Source organism: Petaurus breviceps, unplaced genomic scaffold (genome assembly GCF_028583685.1).
Source record: "Petaurus breviceps papuanus isolate PSGF00001 unplaced genomic scaffold, PetGlider_PUasm1.0 213, whole genome shotgun sequence".
Lineage (NCBI taxonomy): Eukaryota > Metazoa > Chordata > Mammalia > Diprotodontia > Petauridae > Petaurus > Petaurus breviceps.
In genome coordinates, this window is record NW_027185860.1 from 14,171,067 (window position 1) to 14,191,067 (window position 20,001).

The 20,001-nt window shown below is 37.2% G+C and overlaps 1 protein-coding gene across 3 annotated transcripts in view; it reads left to right on the forward strand.

Annotated features, from left to right (window-relative positions):
• EPHA3 (EPH receptor A3) overlaps nucleotides 1–20,001 on the forward strand; it is a 531,109-nt gene that overhangs the window by 402,545 nt on the left and 108,563 nt on the right. For 2 of the 3 annotated variants that reach the window (XM_069093931.1, XM_069093929.1), the window contains exons 6-7: nucleotides 9,313–9,437; nucleotides 18,929–19,091. In XM_069093931.1, coding sequence (XP_068950032.1) covers nucleotides 9,313–9,437; nucleotides 18,929–19,091 — 288 coding nt within the window. The remainder of the gene's footprint in view (nucleotides 1–9,312; nucleotides 9,438–18,928; nucleotides 19,092–20,001) is intronic. The other variant, XM_069093930.1, reaches the window with a different exon arrangement.

The window sequence follows — 20,001 nt, forward strand, 5'->3', positions numbered from 1 at the left end:
TTCTTTTTTTTTTTTATGGCGTTCAGGTAGTCCAATAATTTTTAAATTATCTCTCCTGGATCAATTTTCCAGGTCAGTGGTTTTTCCAATGAGATATATCACATTGCCTTCTATTCTTTCATTTGTTTGGATCTGTTTTATAGTATCATAATTTCTCATAAAGTCATTAGATTCCAGTTCCTCCAATCTAATTTTGAAGGAGTTATTCTCTTCAGTGACTTTTTAAAATTCCTTTTCCATCTGCCAAATTAACCTTTTTTTAAGGTACTCTTCTCACTGGCTTTTTGGACCTCTTTTGTCATTGAGTTAGTCTATTTTTTAAGGTGTTATTTTCTTCAGTGTATTTTTGGGTCTCCTTTAGCAGGCTGTTAACTTGCTTTTCAAGATTTTCTCACATCATTCTCATTTCTCTTCCCAATTTTTCCTCCACTTCTCTTACTTGATTTTCAAAGTCCTTTTTGAGCTCCTCCATGGCCTTTAAGCTGTTCATGTTTTTTTGGAGGCTTTTGATGCAGGAGCTCTGACTTTGGTGTCTTCCTCCCACTCGGTACCTTCATCTTTTGTGTCCCCCAAAAAGGATTCACTTGTCAGTTTATGCTTCTTTTGCTTGCTGATATTGGGACCTAATTAACTTGATTTTTGAGTTCTTTGCCATGGTAGAACTCTGCTTCCAGAATGTAGAGAGCTTTGTTAAAAATTGCTGGGTTTTGGCAGCTGCTTGGGGTATTAGGATGGCACCATCTCTACAGCCCCCACAAGCTCTGACTCACTGGCCACACACCCTACGACTGCCACCCAAGACCGTGATCCAGATCCAAGCAGGTTAAAGCAAAAGTGATTCTCTCTGGTTGCTTGGTCCAACTACAGTCTGTAGACTAGGAGCTCCATAGGCAGTCACATGGAGGCACAGCCACCATGCCTTCAAGCTTCTCACCCTGGCGACAGGGACTGTATTATGATCTTCCATCCTCCCCTGTTCCAACAGAGTTCCACACTGCCATTTTACTTTGTCTGGTGATTATGGATTGAGAAGTCTGGAAACCACCACAGCTGCTGGTTATTCACTTTCCTGAATTCTGCTCTGACCACTGCTGTTTGGGGTCACCCTAGGTCTGGAACCGTAGCTCATGCGGGACTATGCTCAGCTCCCAGCTCAGTGGGATAGACCCTTCTTGTCCACCTGCCAAGCTGCCTTCAGTGGGAGATTTGCTTCTTTTTGTCTCTTTGTGGATTCTGTAACTCTTAAGTTTGTTTAGGGACTTTTTTTTTTTCAAATTCTTTATTAACTTCTGGTTTACATTATTCATTTCCACCAGATTTTGACTTAGAAAATTTTTTCCCCGTTTTTCCCCTACTCACCACCCCAAAATAGCGGTCCCACAGGATATTCCCTCCTCCAATCTGCTCCCTCCCATATCTTCTCCCATACCCCCTCTGACTTTTACAGTAGGGCGTGGTGGATCTTCATGCCCAAATGCCTGTACATCTTATTTCCCACTTACATGTAAAATTGCATTTGATTTTAAAACTTTGAATTCCAGATTCATTCCCTTCCTCCCTTGTCACCTACCCTTATTGGGAAGATAAGCAGTTCAGAATAGGTTGTACATGTGCAGCTATGCAAAACATTACCATAGTAGATATATTGTAAAAGACTGACTGTATTTCCCTCCCTCCTATCCTACCTCCCACTTGTTTTATTCTCTACTTTGATCCTATCTCTTTTCAAAAGTAGGTGCTTCCAATTTCCCTCCCCCCCAGCCTGCCCTCCCTTCCATCATCCCCCCTCTCATCTGCTTCCCCCCTACTCTCCTGTAGGGTGAGATATCCTATTTAGTGTGTATGTCATTCCCTCCTGAACCAGATTCAATGAGAATAAGGTTTTGCCTTTTTGCCTTCCTGTTCTTCCCCTCCATTGTAACAATTTCCCTTGCCTCTTCTATATGAGATAGTTTACTCCATTTTGTCTCTCCCCAACTCCTCTCATTATATTCCTCTCTTACCTATTAATTTCACCTTTTAAGAAACATCCCTTCCTATTCAATTGGTCCTGCCCTCTATCTATGTATACTTATAAACATATATACACACATTCACATATCAATTCATATGACCATATGCCTTTATACACATATATATGTATATATACACATTCCCTTCAATTATTTTCATACTGAGAAAAAGTTTTATCAGTTACAATTATCATTTTACCATGTAGGAATGTAAATAGTTCAACTCTCATAAGTTCCTTATGATTTCTTTTCCCTGTTTACCTTCTCATGCTTCTCTTGCTTCTTGTATCTGGATGTCAAATTTTCTATTCAACATGTTGTTGTTTTTATCAAGAATGCTTGAAAGTCCTCTATTCCACTGAATAACCATATTTTTCCCTTGAAACATGATACTCCGTTTTGCTGGGTAGGTGATTCTTGGTTTTAATCTCAGCTCCTTTGACCTGCAGAATATCATATTCCAAGCCTTTCGATCCCTCATTGTAGAAGCTGCCAGATCCTGGGTTATCCTGATTGTGATTCCACAATATTCAAATTGTTTCTTCCTGGCTTCTTATAATATTCTCTCCTTGAACTGGGAATTTCAGAACCTGGCTATGATATTCCTAGGAGGTTTCTTCTTGGGATTTTTTTCAGGAGGTGATCGGTGGATTCTTTCAACCTTTATTTTGCCTTCTGTTTCTAAAACATCAGGGCAGTTTTCCTTGGGAATTTCTTGGAGAATGATTTCTAGGTTCTTTTATTGATAGTGGCTATCAGTTTGTCCAATAATTTTAAATTATCTCTCCTGGATCTATTTTCCAGGTCAGTGGTTTTTCCCATGAGATATTTCACACTGCCTTCTCTTCTTTCATTTGTTTGGATCTGTTTGACAGCATCTTGATTCCTCATAAAGTCACTAGCTTCCGTTTGCTCCAATCTAATTCTGAAGGAATGATTCTCTTCAGCGAGGTTTTGAGATTCTTTTTCCATCTGGCAAATTCGGCTTTTTAAGGCAGTCTTCTCCTCATTGCCTTTTTGTAAGGTCATTTTTTTTTACATGTATTGGAAGTGATTAGAGCAGGAGCTCTCCCCAAGGTTGTGCTTCTACCGTCCCGTCTTGGCTCTGCCCCCGTTGTGATCCGTGTTACAAGCATCAGAGACCTTCTACTCTTCATGCTTATTTAGTAGCCAGGCTAGGCAGAAAAGATTTCCGTGTCCTAGGCCTTTAGTCCCCCGAGCCCATCCGTGGGTTCATGACTTTAAAAGAAAAACTGTACTGAGGAGTTGGGCTATGTCTCCTACCGTGACTGCTTTTCATTTGTTGTTCATTTGTCTCTGACTCTTCATGACCCCATTTAGAGTTTTCTGGGCTTAGATGCTGGAGTAGTTTTCCATTTCCTTCTCCAACTCATTTTACACATGAGGAACTGAGGCAACATAGTTAAGTAACTTGCACCCAGATAACAGATGTTTGAGGCAGGATTTGAACTCAGGCTTCCTGACTTTCAGGCAAGACCCTCTATCCACATACATTTCCTACTAAAAAATGTCATTATTTGTTAATTGCTATGGGGGAAAAATTCATGACAGCAACAGGAGAAGCATATTGCCCTCTTCTCCAGCTTTATCTCATTCAGAATTGTAGATTATAAGAAGCCCTTGCTGCATTTTTTGTCAGTGTTCCCTAAGTGGATATTTTTCTTCTCTCCCAAATTCCACTCATGCATCAGGGAGTAGGGTCTACAACCCTACTCTAACTCTCGGAGCCATTCTTTCCTTCCCAAAGTTTTTAGATCAGGACACTCCAGTCCCCTTTATCTTAATACATTGACAATTCACAGTTGAGTAGGAAATCACCACCCAGGATCCTTCTGTTAAGTTAGAAATCCACTAGACCTTACTATTTACCCTACTACTAACCACTAAGTTCTATCATGACTTACCTTCCCTGATGTTACACCCTCAAGTCTACTGGGTCTGATCATTTACCTTCCAATATACCCTTCAGAAACCCAGACATTGACATGAGACATGCCAATACTGAGCCTTAATAACCATTGGACATTGCTGAGTGTTGTATCCTTCAGGTAAAATGTGAGATCCTTGAGCTTAGTTTATCTTGTTTTTCTTTGTTTTCCAAGTACATACCAAAGTGCTTAGTACATATTTAGGCCTAAATAATGTGATTTTTCAATCCTTTATTCATTCATTCATTCATCACCATACAGAGATAATTATGCAACCTTAAAACCAGGCTTGCTTCGAAAATTTAGGATCACCTCCATACCATGGTGAGGCATACAACAATATATGATTAATGTCATCAGATTAATGATTAATTAATAAACTGCAGAAGTGCTTCACTATCCACTATTTTATAAATATAGTTTGGTGCCATAGAAAATAAAAATTATAAGCCTTATTTATATCTCCAGGGTTTTAAACTTGAGGGGTTAGTTCAGTCTTTATAGGCTCAAAGACTTGATATGAGGACCATACTAAAGTAAGCATCTACCTTGTGGCACATGAAAAGAAACCAAAATATAATGAAGCTAGAAGACTTCTAAAACCCTTTCATTTTTCTTAAGTATGGAGAAAATAAAAAGGATCTAAAAAGTGGACTTGAAGTCCACTAGTTCAGAAAGGCACTGCTTTCCAACTTTATCTATATATGCAATATTAAAAAAAAACCACTAAAGCTAAAATTTGTAAAATAAATTATATTTCAAACTGATGTTTGGAATCTAACTTGTTATTTATTGTTTTTTTATGCTGTATATTTGATAATATGGAAATGGTGTACGTCACCTCTGGATTTTTCTGGTTAATGTTATAATATCATGACATCAGAGGGTAAACTGCAAAATTCTGAAAATTATTTGTCACACCTACAGCATTCATTGCCTTATTCTGTTTGGGTTCCTCTCCTATACCTGGTACAATAGATTACTCTGCCTTTTAGAAATATAGTCCATTTACAAAAATCATATTCCAATAACCTCTGGTAGAAGCAATTCTCCAAAAAAGCAGTCCAGAGCATAGAAATACATACAATAAAACTGACACAAAAAAGAGGTTTAAAGGTATTAAAGGAATGGGGCAGAGTCAAGATGGTGGAGTAGAAACATGACTTCAGAGCAGCTTCGGCTTCCACCTCCTCCAATTCATGTAAAAAATGACTCTAGACAAACTTTGGAACTAGAGAACCCAAAAAATGCCACAGAGAAGCTAACCTCCCACTGAGGACAGCTCAGCAGGCCTATAAGAAGAAGCCAGCACAATACTCTGGGAGCCAAGACCAGCCCCAAGTTATCTGGAAGTTTTAGCCTCAGAGTGGCCACAACCAGCTGCTAGCTGGAGAGAGTTCAGATCATCAGCAGCTGTGTCAGTTTCTCTGAATTATCAATACATAGATGCAAAGGAAAATGTGAGAGGTCAGTGCAGTGTGGACTTTGGGATCTGGTAATTCAGGAGTGTGGTCAGAGTGCAGTCTCCTCTGGAGGGAGAAGCCCTTTTAAGTTATGTAGCTGTGCAGCTGCCACCATATGAAAGCTTCAACTCCTGGCTTGCAGATTGTAGGGGGACCAAATGATCATTCTGAGGGGCAATTGCTCTTGCTTTAACCTGCTTGGATCTGGATTGCAGTATAGGGTAGAGGTCCTGGGGTGTGGAACCAGTGAGCCAGAATGTGTGAAAACTCAGAGAGGGCACCCAAATAACAGCTCCAGCAGCTGTGAAAACCCCAGCAATTGGGACAAAGCTCCCCTGTCTGGTAGCAGAGTCTTACTGTGGCAAAAAGGTCAAAGTCAAGTAATTGAGTGGTAACATGAGCAAGCAAAGAAAGCAAAGCAATCCAGCTTTACACTCTTATTTTGGGGACACAAAGGATCAAAGCATGGAACAGCAAGAAGACAACGAAGTCAGAACTCCTGCACCAAAAGTTTCGAAGAAAAATATGAGCTGGTTACAGGCCATAGAGCACTTAAAAAGGATTTTGAAAACCAAATAAGAGAAGTGGAGGAAAAATTGGGAAGCGAAATGAGAATGATGCAAGAAAATTATGAAATGAAAGTCAACAACCTGACTGAAGAAAATAACACCTTAAAAAATAGACTAACTCAGATGGGAAAAGAGGATTAAAAAGGCAATGAGGAGAAGAATGACTTAAAAAGTCGAATTTGCCAGATGGAAAAAGAATCTCAAAAGTTCACTGAAGGGAATTATTGCTTCAGAATTAGATTGGAGCAAATGGAAGGTAGTGACTTTATGAGAAATCAAGATACTATTAAACAGATCCAAACAAATAAAAGAATAGAAGGCAATGTGAAATATCTCATTGGGAAAATCCCTGACCTGGAAAATAGATACAGGAGAGATAATTTAAAAATTATCGGACTACCTGAAAGCCTTGATCAAAAAGAGAACTTGGGGCGGCTAGGTAGCACAGCGAGTAAGACCACCGGCTCCAGTGTAGGGATGACCTGGGGATCAAATCCGGGCTCAGATACTTAGTACCACACCCAGAAATAACTGGCCGTGTAACCTTGAGCAAATTACTTAACCCCAATTGCTTTAAAAAAAAAAAAAACCTGGAAATTATGCTTCGATAAATTCTTAAGAAAAACTGCCCTGATGTTTTAGAACCAAAGGGCAAAATAGAGGTTGAATGAATCCACCAATCACCTCCTGAAAAAGATCCCTAAAAGAAAACTAGGAATATTATAACCAGGTTCTGGAATTCCCAGATCAAGGAGAGAATATTACAAGCAGCCAGGAAGAAACAATTTGAATATTGTGGAAATACAATCAGGATAACACAGGTTCTGGAAGCTTCTATACTGAGGGATGGAAGGGCTTGTAATATGATATTCTGGACGTCAATGGAGCTGGGATTAAAACCAAGAATCACCTACTCAGCAAAAGTGAACATCATGTTTCAGGGGAAAATATAGTCATCCAATAGAATAGAGGACTTTCAAGCATTTTTGATGAAAACACCAGAGTTGAATAGAAAATTTGATATTCAGATACAAGAAGCATGAGAAGGTAAACAGGGAAAAAAAATCAGAAGGACCTTATTAGAGTTGAAGTGCTTACATTCCTACTTGGCAAAATTATCATTGTAACTCATGAAACTTTTCTCAGTATGAGAATAGTTGAAGAGAATAGAAATGTGTGTGTATACATATAGGCATATATATATATATATATGTGTGTGTGTGTGTCTATGTAGGAGGCTTATGAATACATATATGAGTGTGTGTATATATGTGTACAGGTATACATAGAAAGAGGGCACAGGACCAATTTAACAGGAAGGGATAATACTTAAAGGATGAAATTAAAAGGTGAGAAAGGAATATAAGGAGAGGAGATCAGGAGAGATAAAATGGTGTAAACTATCTCATATAGAAGAGTCAAGGGAAAATGATTACAGTGGAGGGGAAGAACAGGAAGGCAAAAGGGAATGGGTCAACTTGATTGTCATTGAATTTGGCTTAGGGAGGGAATGACATACACACTAAATAGTGTATCTCACCCTACAGGATAGTAGGGGGGAAAGGGATGAAAGGATGGATTATGGAAGGGAAGGCAGGCTGGGGTGGGGAGAGAAGTTGGAAGCACCCACTTTTGAAAAGGGACAAGATCAATATGGAGAATAGAAAAAGTGGGAGGTGGGATAGGAGGGAGGGAAATATAGTCGATCTTTTACAATATATCCACTATGGAAATATTTTGCATAGCTACACATGTACAATCTTTATTGAATTGCATGTTTTCCCAATAAGGGTGGGTGACAATGGAGGAAGGGAATGCATCTGGAATTCAAAGTTTTAAAATCAAATGTTATATATATATATATGTATATATATATACTATTATTAATATTATTTTTCATGTAACAGGGAAATAAGGTATACAGGCACTGGAGCATAGAGATCCACTGTTCTTTACTGGAAAATTGAAAGGGGGTGGGTGAAGATATGGGAGAGAGCAGATTGGTGGAGGGTATATCCAGTGGGATCACCATTTTTAGGGTGGTGGGTAGGGGAAAGACAGGGAGAAAATTTGTAACTCAAAATCTTGTGGAAATGAATGATGTAAACTAGAAATTAGTAAAGCATTTGTTAAGGTAAAAAAAGAAAAGTAGTAAAGGGATTTCTCTGGGTTTTCAAGAACTTTTAACCAAAACCTTAAAAATTACTTTATACTCTTCTTGTCGGAAGGGGATACAAGTAAATCCTATATCCTTTCACCTGGATTCAGACGAAGTTGATTCACATTGCTTCAGGTCTTCCACACAACTTCCCAGACTTGGCTAACATTGTTCAGGTGTAGAGGGTTAACTGAAATCTGCCAACTTCCGCCAGTATGCTGACACACAACAATCTATCAAATGACATTGTTTTCTTTAAGTTTTGATTCTTCTATTCACTGCAATCTCATTGGTGGTGTCTATTCTCTTCATAGATGCAAATGATAGCATTTATATGCCTTAATAGACATGCTTTATGATTCGTGGCCAGCAAAAATAAATAGTTATTTCATTTTGTCCAACTCTCTGGTACTGAACCTTTATGAACTGTGTAGATTATTTCTCAGAAAAGACTGCTGGCAGATAAATGTCATAAGTCCTTTTATTTTAATAGACTCTGTCAGAGTTTGAGACCTGCCAAACCAGTCTTCAAAATCCTGGGGCATTTCCATGTCATGATGAGACAGATTAGGACTACAGTGGAAGTTTCTCTGTGTGTGTATAGTTTTACTTACGATAAATTTGCATCAGAAGTAATGAATTACTAGATCAAGTCATGAATCATTTATTTTCTACATTATGTTAAAACTACTATTACCTATGAATATCACAGGACTCCTTACAAATAATTTATTCCAGGCCTGTTGTAAAGTTGCATATGAAAATGTTATCAGTGAACTAGGGAATCTGGTAATAATAATGTTGCAACATTATAACAAATAGGTAGTCCTGTTGTTTTGTTCTTTTTTAATATATCAAATGTATTTTATTTTGTTGCTTACATTATAGTAGCAGATTGAAAACATCTGCTCACTTGCCGCTAGTAACAGAAAATTTCAGCTCATTTTCCTTCAGGACAGCTTGCTTCAAGTCATTTGTGCCAGGACCAGAATCCAGCTGCTGACTCTTGATATGGGGCCAGATTTGTACTTGAGTGTTTTAAATGGAAACAATGCCTCCTTGCCAAGGATTAGAACAGTGATAAACTCTGTTTGCTTTGCTCTCTTCCTTTCCCCCTCCTTATGCCCCCCCCCCACCTTTTCCTCCAAACTCCCTTTGCAGCTCCATCACCTGTCACAATAATTAGAAAGGACCGGACATCTAGAAACAGTGTATCGTTATCTTGGCAAGAACCTGAACATCCTAATGGGATCATCCTGGACTACGAGGTCAAGTACTATGAAAAGGTGAGAGATAAAAGGATAATGGAAAAGGGAAGGAGGCTGCTTTGTTAGACACCGCACCCTTGCAACGAAACTCCTGGCATAATGCATTAGTACATTGTAGTGCTATGAAGTGCTATGAAGTTTATGGAAAACATTGTTTTTTTAATTTGGAAAAAAGACATGGTTTTTATCTTAGAATCATGGAGTGAGAAGGGATTCTGTGGATTATTTAGTCCATTTTACTTCAAATTACTTCATTTTACATTCTCAGAGTTTTTTAACTGCTGAGTCATTACAGTTCAATTGCCTAACACTAGGAACGAGTTAGGACTAGAATCTAGGTGTCTTGCCACCCAGTCCAGTTTTCTGTGCATTTTATCATATTATACCTGGTAGTTGTTAAAATGTGGCTTACTACAGATCTGTATCCCTAGATAGACAGACAGACAGATAGATAGATAGATAGATATACACATACATGTATGCATGTACAAATACACATATATGTGTCCATATATGATGCACACATGTATGGATTTTTGTTGTTTTTCAGTTGTTTAAATCATGTTCAACTTTCATGAACCAATTTTGGGATTTTCTCATAAAATATACTGGAATGGTTTGCCATTTCCTTTCCAAGCTCATTTTACAGGTGAGCAACTGAGGCAGGCAGAATTAAGTGACTTGCCTAGGGACACAGAGATAGCAAGTGTCTGAGGCTGGATTTGAATTTAGGAAGATGAATATTCCTGATTCCAAGCCCAGTGCTTTATCCACTGCACCACCTAGCTGTCCCTGTGTATGTTAATATGAATGTGTGTAGAAAGATACACACTTATGTGTATACATACACATACATATATATACATACACATATAAATATGTGGATCTATATGTATATCCAACTATATAATCTACATGTATATTAGTGTGTATATTTCAGAAAACTACAGAAAGTGTTGTTCAGTTAGAAGCTGTAATTTGATCAAAATCTCTTAATGACAGAGCACAAATTTTTTTTTCTTAACTTTATGCTTATAGTGCATATTTAACATTAGAGGGGGATTTTGTTTTCCCAATTAATAAATATGATAAAATCAGGCAATTTTTTTCTATAATGGAAAGAATACTGGACCTGGAGACCTGCAGCCTAGTAATTGTCACCAACTAATCAAGCAATAAATTTACCCTTTCTGAACATCACTCTCTTCACCTGTTAAAAAAGGCTCAGATTAGGTGATCTCTATGTCAGGGCGATAGAATAGAAACTGGTCTGCTTCTCTAATCAGGGAACTTGAGTTGTAGCTGACCTTCTAATACTACTTACCTGTCTGTGACAGTTAGGTGTATAGACAACCAGGCATGGAGTAAAAAAATACTTAAATTACTGAATTCAGATCTGACCTTGGACACTTACAAACTGTATGGCCCTGGACAAGTCACTTAACCTTGTTAGTCTTAGTTGCCTATCAATAAAATTAACTGGAGAAGGAAATGGCAAATACTCTGTCATCTTTGCCAAGAAAACCCTAAATGAGGTCACAAAGAATTGGACATGGCTGAACCAACCAAGCAACAATAGTGATCGTGGCTAGTGGACTAATTAATCTCAGTTGACATTATTTTCCTCATCTGTAGAATGTAGGAGGGGAAGTAGATAAAATGGCCTCCGAGGTACTTTCAGTTTTAGAGCTACAAACCTAAATGCCACTTTCAAGTCAGATTCATTGACTTCTTGCCTTTCAGATTCAGATTCATTGTCTGTAGTGTAATAGATAATACTATTATAGAAGTCTAGACATTCTTGCTTAGATAAACTATGTGTGTATACACTTAATTGTTTTATAAAGCAATTATTTCTTCCTGATGTAAGATTATTTTAAATATTATAGGTAAGATTGTCCAAACAACTCCATGAGCTGTCCAGTTACCTCATGGTCCTGTGCATCATTTGCAAGATATATTTTCCTCTTTAGTACATTGACTACACTTGTGATTTGGTGATGTGATCATTAATATGAGAATTTACAAGGACCCTTCTGTAAAATTTTAAAATATTTCAAAGATGTCACTTGTGTTGTCATGGATAGAGTGTTGAGCTTAGCATCAGAGAAATACGTGTTCATTTCCCACCTCTGACACTTACTAGGCTGTGTCACTCTGGGCATATCTTTTGACTTACTTGTGCCTTAAGCACTTCCCTGTACTTATCTACTGAATCACATGGTCTGGGATCTTCTTCAACCTTCAGTCTTTGATATGAACTGATAGAAGAAGACATAGCCACAATGTTGTCAGACATCGATAAAATCATAGACCCTTCTTATATCTCTGTATACGTTTAAGTATCATTTTGTTAGGTGAGGAAGAAATATGGAGAAATATACGAGAATATGAAGAGGTCCAATAATTTTAGCCCGTGAAAAATAATAGTATCAGTCATTTGCAGTGTCTTCAGTGTGCAATTCCAATGATTTTTTTCAAGTAGACTAGTGCCATAGAATCATTGAGTAGGAGAGGACTTTAGAGATCCTCTAATTCAAAATCCTCAAACTCAGAGAGAGTAAGTTACTTATCCACAATCACCCAGCAAGTTTGTAGTGGGGCTAGAATTAGAAACCTAATCTCCTAACTCTCAGGTCAGCAATTTTTACACTATGCCAATTGTCAAAAATGCATTGAATTTTCTTAGTGATAAAAAAAAAACCCTTTCAAAGCATATCCTAATTTGATTGTTACTAAAATCAGATTTCTAAATGGGGAAACAGAGAGACAAAGGAGCATATTGAAGGAGGAAAAGCAAAGATTAGGACTGGGTTCTCCTGACTTTTAAAATATTACAATTTATCACAGAAAATCACAATATAGTATTCACAACAGCTTATCATTAAAATGGCCACATAGTTTCCACCATAGTGGCCACAAAGAACAATCATCTCAAGGTACAATAGTCAAAGTCATGGGGCACACTAAGTTAACTCTATCAGCAATCAATTACTAAGTGTCATTAATCACTAAGTACAATCATTAGAAAATACACAAACCCTCCACCCCTAGGTCACTAGTAAACCACAGTTTCATCACTACTCAGTACCCATGGAGAGGTCTTTTCATCTTGACTTCAAGGCAAACAACTCCTACTTGAATCCACCAAACAGTCACCTGGATTCAAAGGCAGACAGCTCCCACTTCCTTGTCTAGCTCTCCGTGTAAGTTCTGCTCCACACTGAAGTTCACAGGGTCTAGTCCATCTCAAACCCTTCACAGTTTCTGTTCCCAGGAATTCAAGACTCAACCAAGCCACAAGCAGATAAAGTCTTAGCATTCTGGTCTTGCTCCCTCAGTCTTCTGCAGCTGGATCAAAAAATCAGAATAACTTTATTCATTCTTGGGGTGTGTGTGGGGGGGGGAGGAGTGCAAAGGCTCCTGTGTTGCCGGGCTCCTCTTTAGCCTCCTGGGCTCCTCTTCAGAAGAAGCTCCACCATCACAAGTTCTCAGGAAATTCTGACTCAGTTCTCAATTCTCATTTCTCTTCTCTAGCTGCTCTGCCTCCAGATGCTGGTCCCAAGACATTCTGACCCTTCCTTTCTGGGGCTTTTCCTTACATACACACAGCATTAGCTACTTCCTGTTTCAGCCAACCCGTTCCTGTCACATCAGGAACAGGGGTTCATTCCTTATGTTTCTTTCACAGAGGTTTGATTAGTTACTAAATGCTAAGTACCTGCTTACTTGCCAATACAAAAAGGGGTCTTCGAATTTAAATAACATTACCATTATATATATATATATATATACACACATATACATATATGCACACACATATATAGTATGTATGTATGTGTATACACACACATATATTTAAACCAAAGCTTGTTTTACTCAAGAAAATATGTATAATAAGATCCCTGCTCTTTTTTTTATGCTACAGTATTAAAACTTGATTGAGGGGACGGCTAGGTGGTGCAGTGAGTAGAGCACTGGCCCTGGAGTCAAGAGGAACTGAGTTCAAATCCAGCCTCAGACACTTAACACTTACTAGCCGTGTGACCTTGGGCAAGTCACTTAACCCCAATTGCCCTCCCCCCCCCAAATAAGCAAAAAAAAAAAGAAACCTCAAACAACTCACTTGGGGCACCTAGGTAGCACAGCGAGTAAGAGCACCCGCCCCAGTGTCAGAATGACCTGGGGATCGAATCCGGCTCAGATACTTAGCACCACACCCAGAAATAACTGGCCATGTAACCTTGAGCAAGTTACGTAACTTCAATTGCTTTAAAAAAAAAAAAACTTGATGGAGAATATACTGAAATTAATATTGAATTCCCAGTCCAAACAGTTTCAGAATTTTCAAAGTTCTATTGTACAGTTGCTGTAATGTTTCCAGCATCTAAGATCTTTAGGGCTACTTACTAGGGTTTAAAGGAAAATTTTTTTATTTTTTCTTTAGAAAAATAGAGCTTTTAGATTGATGGTATTCATTGCACTTGTGTATTTCGATGTTTGCATATATATTAAATAAACAGTTTGGGAACATATGTTCCAATTAGGGAAACTGAATTCCCCTGAGTTCTCAGATCTGCTGGCAGAGTCATTTCTGTTATCTCTTCTCAAGTCACTAGCTATCAACTGTTGATTCCTCTATTCAGTATTTTTCTGTTCCAGAATTATTGCAATAGAGTTGTCAAATTTCATAGCAAAGAAGAACTTAAGTATTAAACTAGTATGATCCTCTTATTTTAGAAATGAGGAAGCAGATGAGACCCGGAGGACTTAAAAAACTATTTACCGCCTAAGGTCACAAAGTTATTTGGTCGTAGAAGTGAGGCATGAACTTAGATCATCTAAAGAGTTGTGGGTCTTGTTTGTTTTCTTAATAAAGTCCAACTATGGAAAATTTCTCTTGACATATGAGGAAATAAAGACACAGAGATTATTTTCCACAACAGATATATGTGTATATACATATACACATGCACATATATTTGTGTTTTTATATATGTATGTATGTATGCATGTATGTGTGCTTATGCATAAACAGTATGTATATTTCGGCATAAATGCCCCCAGTAAGTTGATATCTTTCCATTCCCAAATGAACAAGATACCAACTTATATTTTAAGGAATCTATAAAAAATTTTGTTTGGGCAAAATCATATTGATGCCCTAAATTTTGCAAATTTCCATGTAAGAAAGAACCTTATTCAGCAGTGTTACATATAGTTCAGAGAGAATGCCTTACCTGTAATAGATGCTCAATAAATAATTACTGATAAATTCCAAGAGCTAGGATGGATTTAATATAATATCAAATGCAGAGGTTACCAAACTTTTTTGGTTACCACATGCTTTGGCTTTCAGTAAACTCTCCTAAAACCTGTCTTTCATATGAAAGGCAACTAATTATAGTATTTACTATTCATATGAATATAAAAATAAAGAGATGGATTTTCATGACAAAAACTTTACTACATAACATTTGTTCTCACAATACTATGAGTTTTTAAATATTTCAAAAGGATAATAAAGTTATTTATGAAATATTGCCACTATCCACTTGACAAGCTTTCCATATCCTCCGGATCAAATGTTATCCAAGTTTAGAACTCTTGATTCAATCCAACTCCCTTGACTTTATCCATTTAATTCAAGATCAAAATTCTATGGTTATTTTTTATATAGGTCTTAATCATTGAATGAAAAGGATTTGTTTCTCTACTGCCCAGGGTCCAGATAGGAAAAGATTAATGTAGGAAGCCATGTTTGTGGGGTACATACATATATTCCTCTCCCTTTGGAGCTCCTCTCCCTTTGCTTTTGGCAAATGATAAGAACCTTGTATAGCAGAACACAAAGGTCATTAGAATTACTGCATAGCTTTCAAAATAGGTAAAGGAAAAGAAATGGATTATGCACCCTTCTAGCAATAGGCATCTTGTCCAAGTTTCGTGAAGGCATGGAGAGGTGACACAAGTGGATGATGGAACAATGCATGATTCCTATCCAGTAAATAGTTCTGAGAACTTCTTAGTGTAAGAAGATATAATGGAGTCTTACAGGATGGCTGAACATATTTTATTATAACCTCTATCCATATTATCAGAGCAGCAACCAATTCATTCTGACTAGCCAGGCATGGATAATACATCTTCCTCATGGTGACCATCTCACCTAAAAAGATTGTATGTGCAGGAAACACATCCCCCTGGGCAATGATAATTGAAACTCTTGATGACTCAGCCTTTGAACTTACAAGGTAGCAACGGAGATTAGAAACATCCATCTTAGGGGCATCTAGGTGGCACAACGAATAGAGTACCAACCTTGGAGTCAGGAGGACCTGAATTCAAATCTGACCTGACACACTTACTACCTATGTGTCCTTGGGCAAATCACTTAACCCCAATTGCCTTGCCTTCCCCCCTCACAAAAAGAATAGCTAATAGTCGGCAAAGAAAGACACTCATAGCTGTTACAGCCATTTATTTGGGGCAACTAGGGGGCACAGTGAATAGAGCACCAGCCCTGGAGTCAGTAAGACCAAAGTGCAAATCCAGCCCCAGACCCTTAACACTGATTAGCTGTGTGACCTTGGTCAAGTCACTTAACCCCAATTGCCTGCCTTACCCCCTCCAAAAAGACAAAAAACAAACAAACAAAAAAACAAAACAAAACCCAATATCCATCTTCAGATCCCTCTTCTACCAAAGGAAACATAAAAGAAGAGGCCTTAGAAACTTGAAATCCATACCAAACTCAAAGATACAAGCACATATGTTTGATGCCATATATCTAGAGCTCCCATAGCTGTTGAAGTGAAGGAAGAGAGGAAGAGGAGAGAAATTCCCCACCTAGATTTCCAAGAGTTCACAGAGTCCTGGCGTACTTGAAAGAATGCAAGAAACAGCAAACAGAACTTGTTTCTTCTTTTAAGCCTATTAAGTAGGAGCTTTTCCAGTTGAGTTACCAATCACCTTTGACATAGCCCTCCTCACTATAGCAGGGGCTAATGGCTCACTTAGAGCCTGTGACTGTTTATGCCAAGACTGAGAATGCAGTGGAATTGGCTTAAGCATGGAACCCACTAGAAAGAGTATAGAAGTAGAATTAGAAAGCAGTAATGAAGGCTTACCTCTATCACTATTGTAATAATACTTCTATTTAGTCTATTAGTCATGTCCAAATTTTCATGACCCCATTTGGGATTTTCTTGACAAAGATACTAGAGAGATTTTCCATTTCATTGTTCATTTTATAGATGAGGAAATTGAGGTAAAAAGATTAAGCGACTTGCCCAGGATCACACATCTAGTGTCTGAGGCTGGATTTGAACTTATCCTGACTCCAAGTCCAGCACTATACCCCATGCTACCACCTAACTAACTTGTTATAGTACTACAACCATAGAATCATACATTTAGACTATAAGAACTTTAAGGATTATCTAATCCACCCCCTTCATTTTGTAGATGAGGAAAATGACTCAAACCGAGATTAAGGAACTTATCCAGAGTTAAACAGTTTGTAAACTGGCAAAGCTAGAATTTGAATACAGTTTCTCTTACTCCAGAATATGGTACTCTTTCCATTAGCAGATAAGTGGGACATTGGTTCTGTGCCTGGAGTCAGGAAAACTTGAATTCAAATCCAACTTCTGACAATTATTATGTGATCCCAGGCAAGTCATTTAACCTTTGCCTCAGCTTCTTCAATTGTAAAATGGAAATAATAATATCACCTACCTCCCAGGGTTATTGTAAAGATAAAATGATAAAGTATTTGTAAAGCGCTTAGCACAGTGCTTGGAACATAGGGGGTGTTTCTTGACTTAATTCCTTCATCTTGGTAGTTTACTTCACTGTCAGAAAGAATCTCTGATCCTGTCCCACTATTTTTTTTTTAAAGGTGGTTCTTTATGTTGCTGTGAGCATACTATAAAACAGGTTAGGACCCAGATGAAATTTCAGTTCATATCCAAGAATGATTTTTCAAAGACATTATCATTTCTTTGTATATTTACCAGATTTTTTGTTGATGAAATTAAAAAAAAATTATTGTGCAAACTAATAATATTCCAATTTGAAGAAATAATAAGAGGAATGAATTTTTGCATGTGGCTATCTGTAAATGATTTTCTCAGCATAAAAGGGATGCTATGGAATCTGAATTAGCATGTTTCAAAAAAATAAAAAGATCTAGCCTTCTCTGGAACTTGTTCTAATGGGACAAATCCCATTAGTTTAATCTCCTGCCTCCTCATTTGCAAACACTCATTTCTATGGCGAAGTGTAGTTTGCCTAGTCCTTTTCTCATAAGGAAACTATGGCTTACAGAGGGCTAAGTGGCTTGCTCAACTTCACATATCTTAGTTGTATTTTTTTAAGGAGAGACTTTTTTTCTTTCTCTTTAAGTTCCAAATTCCCTCCCATCCTACTCACCCCATGCAATTTGAAGACAATAGAAATAAAATCTATTATGAATATGTATAGTCATGCAAAGCAGATCTCTGCATTAGACACATTAAAAAAATCAAGAAAAAGAAAGGGGGAAAATGTGCTTTAGTCTGCATTCTGTGTCCATTATTTCTCTATCTGGAGTTGGATAGCATATTTCATCATGAGTTCTTTGCAACTGTGACTGTTCAATGTGTTATTCAGAGCTGTCTTCAAAGGTGATTATCTTTACAATATTCTTTTTTTTACTATATAAATTGTTCTCCTGGTTCTGTTCACTTCACTTTGAATCAGGATCTTTGGGTCTTCCCAGCTTTTTTTAAACCAACCCCTTCATCATTCCTTACAGCACAATAGTGTTCAGTCACATTCATGCACCACAACTTGTTCAACTCTTCCCTATTTAATAGGTGTTCCCTCAGTTTCCAATTCTTTGCTACCATGAAAAGGGTAATTAGGTGACAAAGTGAATAAAATGCTGGACCCAGAATCAGAAAGATCTGAGTTCAGATCTGTCTCAGACTTACTACAGATCCTTACTTAAAGATCCTGGACAAATCACTTAACCCTGTTTGCCTCAATTCCCTCATGTGTAAAATGAACTAGAGAAAGACTTGCTGAGCCAGATGATATACACAGTTTAGCAGCCTTTTAAACACAGTACCTAAATGCTTTCCAGAATGGTTGGACTAGTTCACAGATTCATCAACAGTGAATTGTTGTGGCTTTCCCCACATACCCTCCAGCATTTGTCATTTGTCATTATAAAAAATATATTTTCTTGTCTGATGGGTATGAGGTGGTATCATAGAGGTTTTTTTAATTTTCTAATTAAATGATTAATTATTTTAATCATTTTTTCATATAGCTATCCATAGTTTTTATTTCTTCCTCTGAAAACTACATGTTAATCTCCCTTGGCCATTTATCATTTGGGAAAAGATCTTACTCTTACTAGTTTAACTGTTTCTACCTATTTGAAGAAATGAAACATTATTTTATAATTTCTTATAGTTACAAAAATTAGATTTTAACATGATTTTTTTCTTACTTCAAAGCAGGAGCAAGAAACAAGTTATACCATTCTGAGGGCAAGGGGCACAAATGTTACCATCAATGGCCTCAAACCTGAGACTACTTACATATTCCAAATCCGAGCCCGAACAGCAGCTGGATATGGGACCAACAGCCATAAGTTTGAGTTTGAAACCAGTCCAGATTGTATGTATCATTTCAACTGATATTACGTGTTTGTGTGTACAATTTTAAACTAACTGGAATGGTTAGTTTCATTCTCTTACAGACCAGTAAATGTGATGTACAGTAACTATTTATGATATGTTACTTACTGTAATGGAATTTTATATTTTATTTTTTCAATTAAAATCTGATGAGGGATACATGGGGAACTATAATAGGTGGTGTTTTTTTCCTCCTTTTTCTACCCTATGGTAGAAATATGGAAATATTTGTGGAAATATGACACTACTGGAATAAATATTTTTCTTGGTTAGCCATAAACTTGTGTTGAAGAAAAGTATTTGACAAAGTAACAGGATCTCAGTGGCTCTTGTTCCAGATATTCCAGGTTTATTGCTTGATTCAGTCAGCTGAGTACTACAAACTTGCTTATATATGAGGACTTTGAATTTGTTTAACCCATAATATTGTGGCCAAAACATCTATTTTTATATCATTTAAAGATTATAGATTGCTTTTTTCCACACCCATTTAATAAGTTCCATTACAGGCACCTACTTTTAGAGACTCCATTTGAATCTGAAATTTACACTACGTGTAAGTTGGCAAGCATTTCCTAAATTAAATGACTTCATTATTTGATTTGGTAAAACATTCCCCCTTATTCCAAATGGAAAATTTTGTTTTCTAATTTCTTGTTTTTAATGGATTTTTGTTTGTGATTTAAAAAAGAATCTGATTCATTGTTCTAACTAAGAAAAGCAGTAAACTTGCCAAAGCAACTTGGTTATTGGTATGGAATGAATATATTAAGGGCTGTTTCCTTAAGAAATACATTAATATTTGTATTAAAAATTAAGCATGTTTTTTCTTCTACAGTTTATGAAGTCCTAAAGAAAAATGTCAATATTTAACAGATTTTATCCATGAC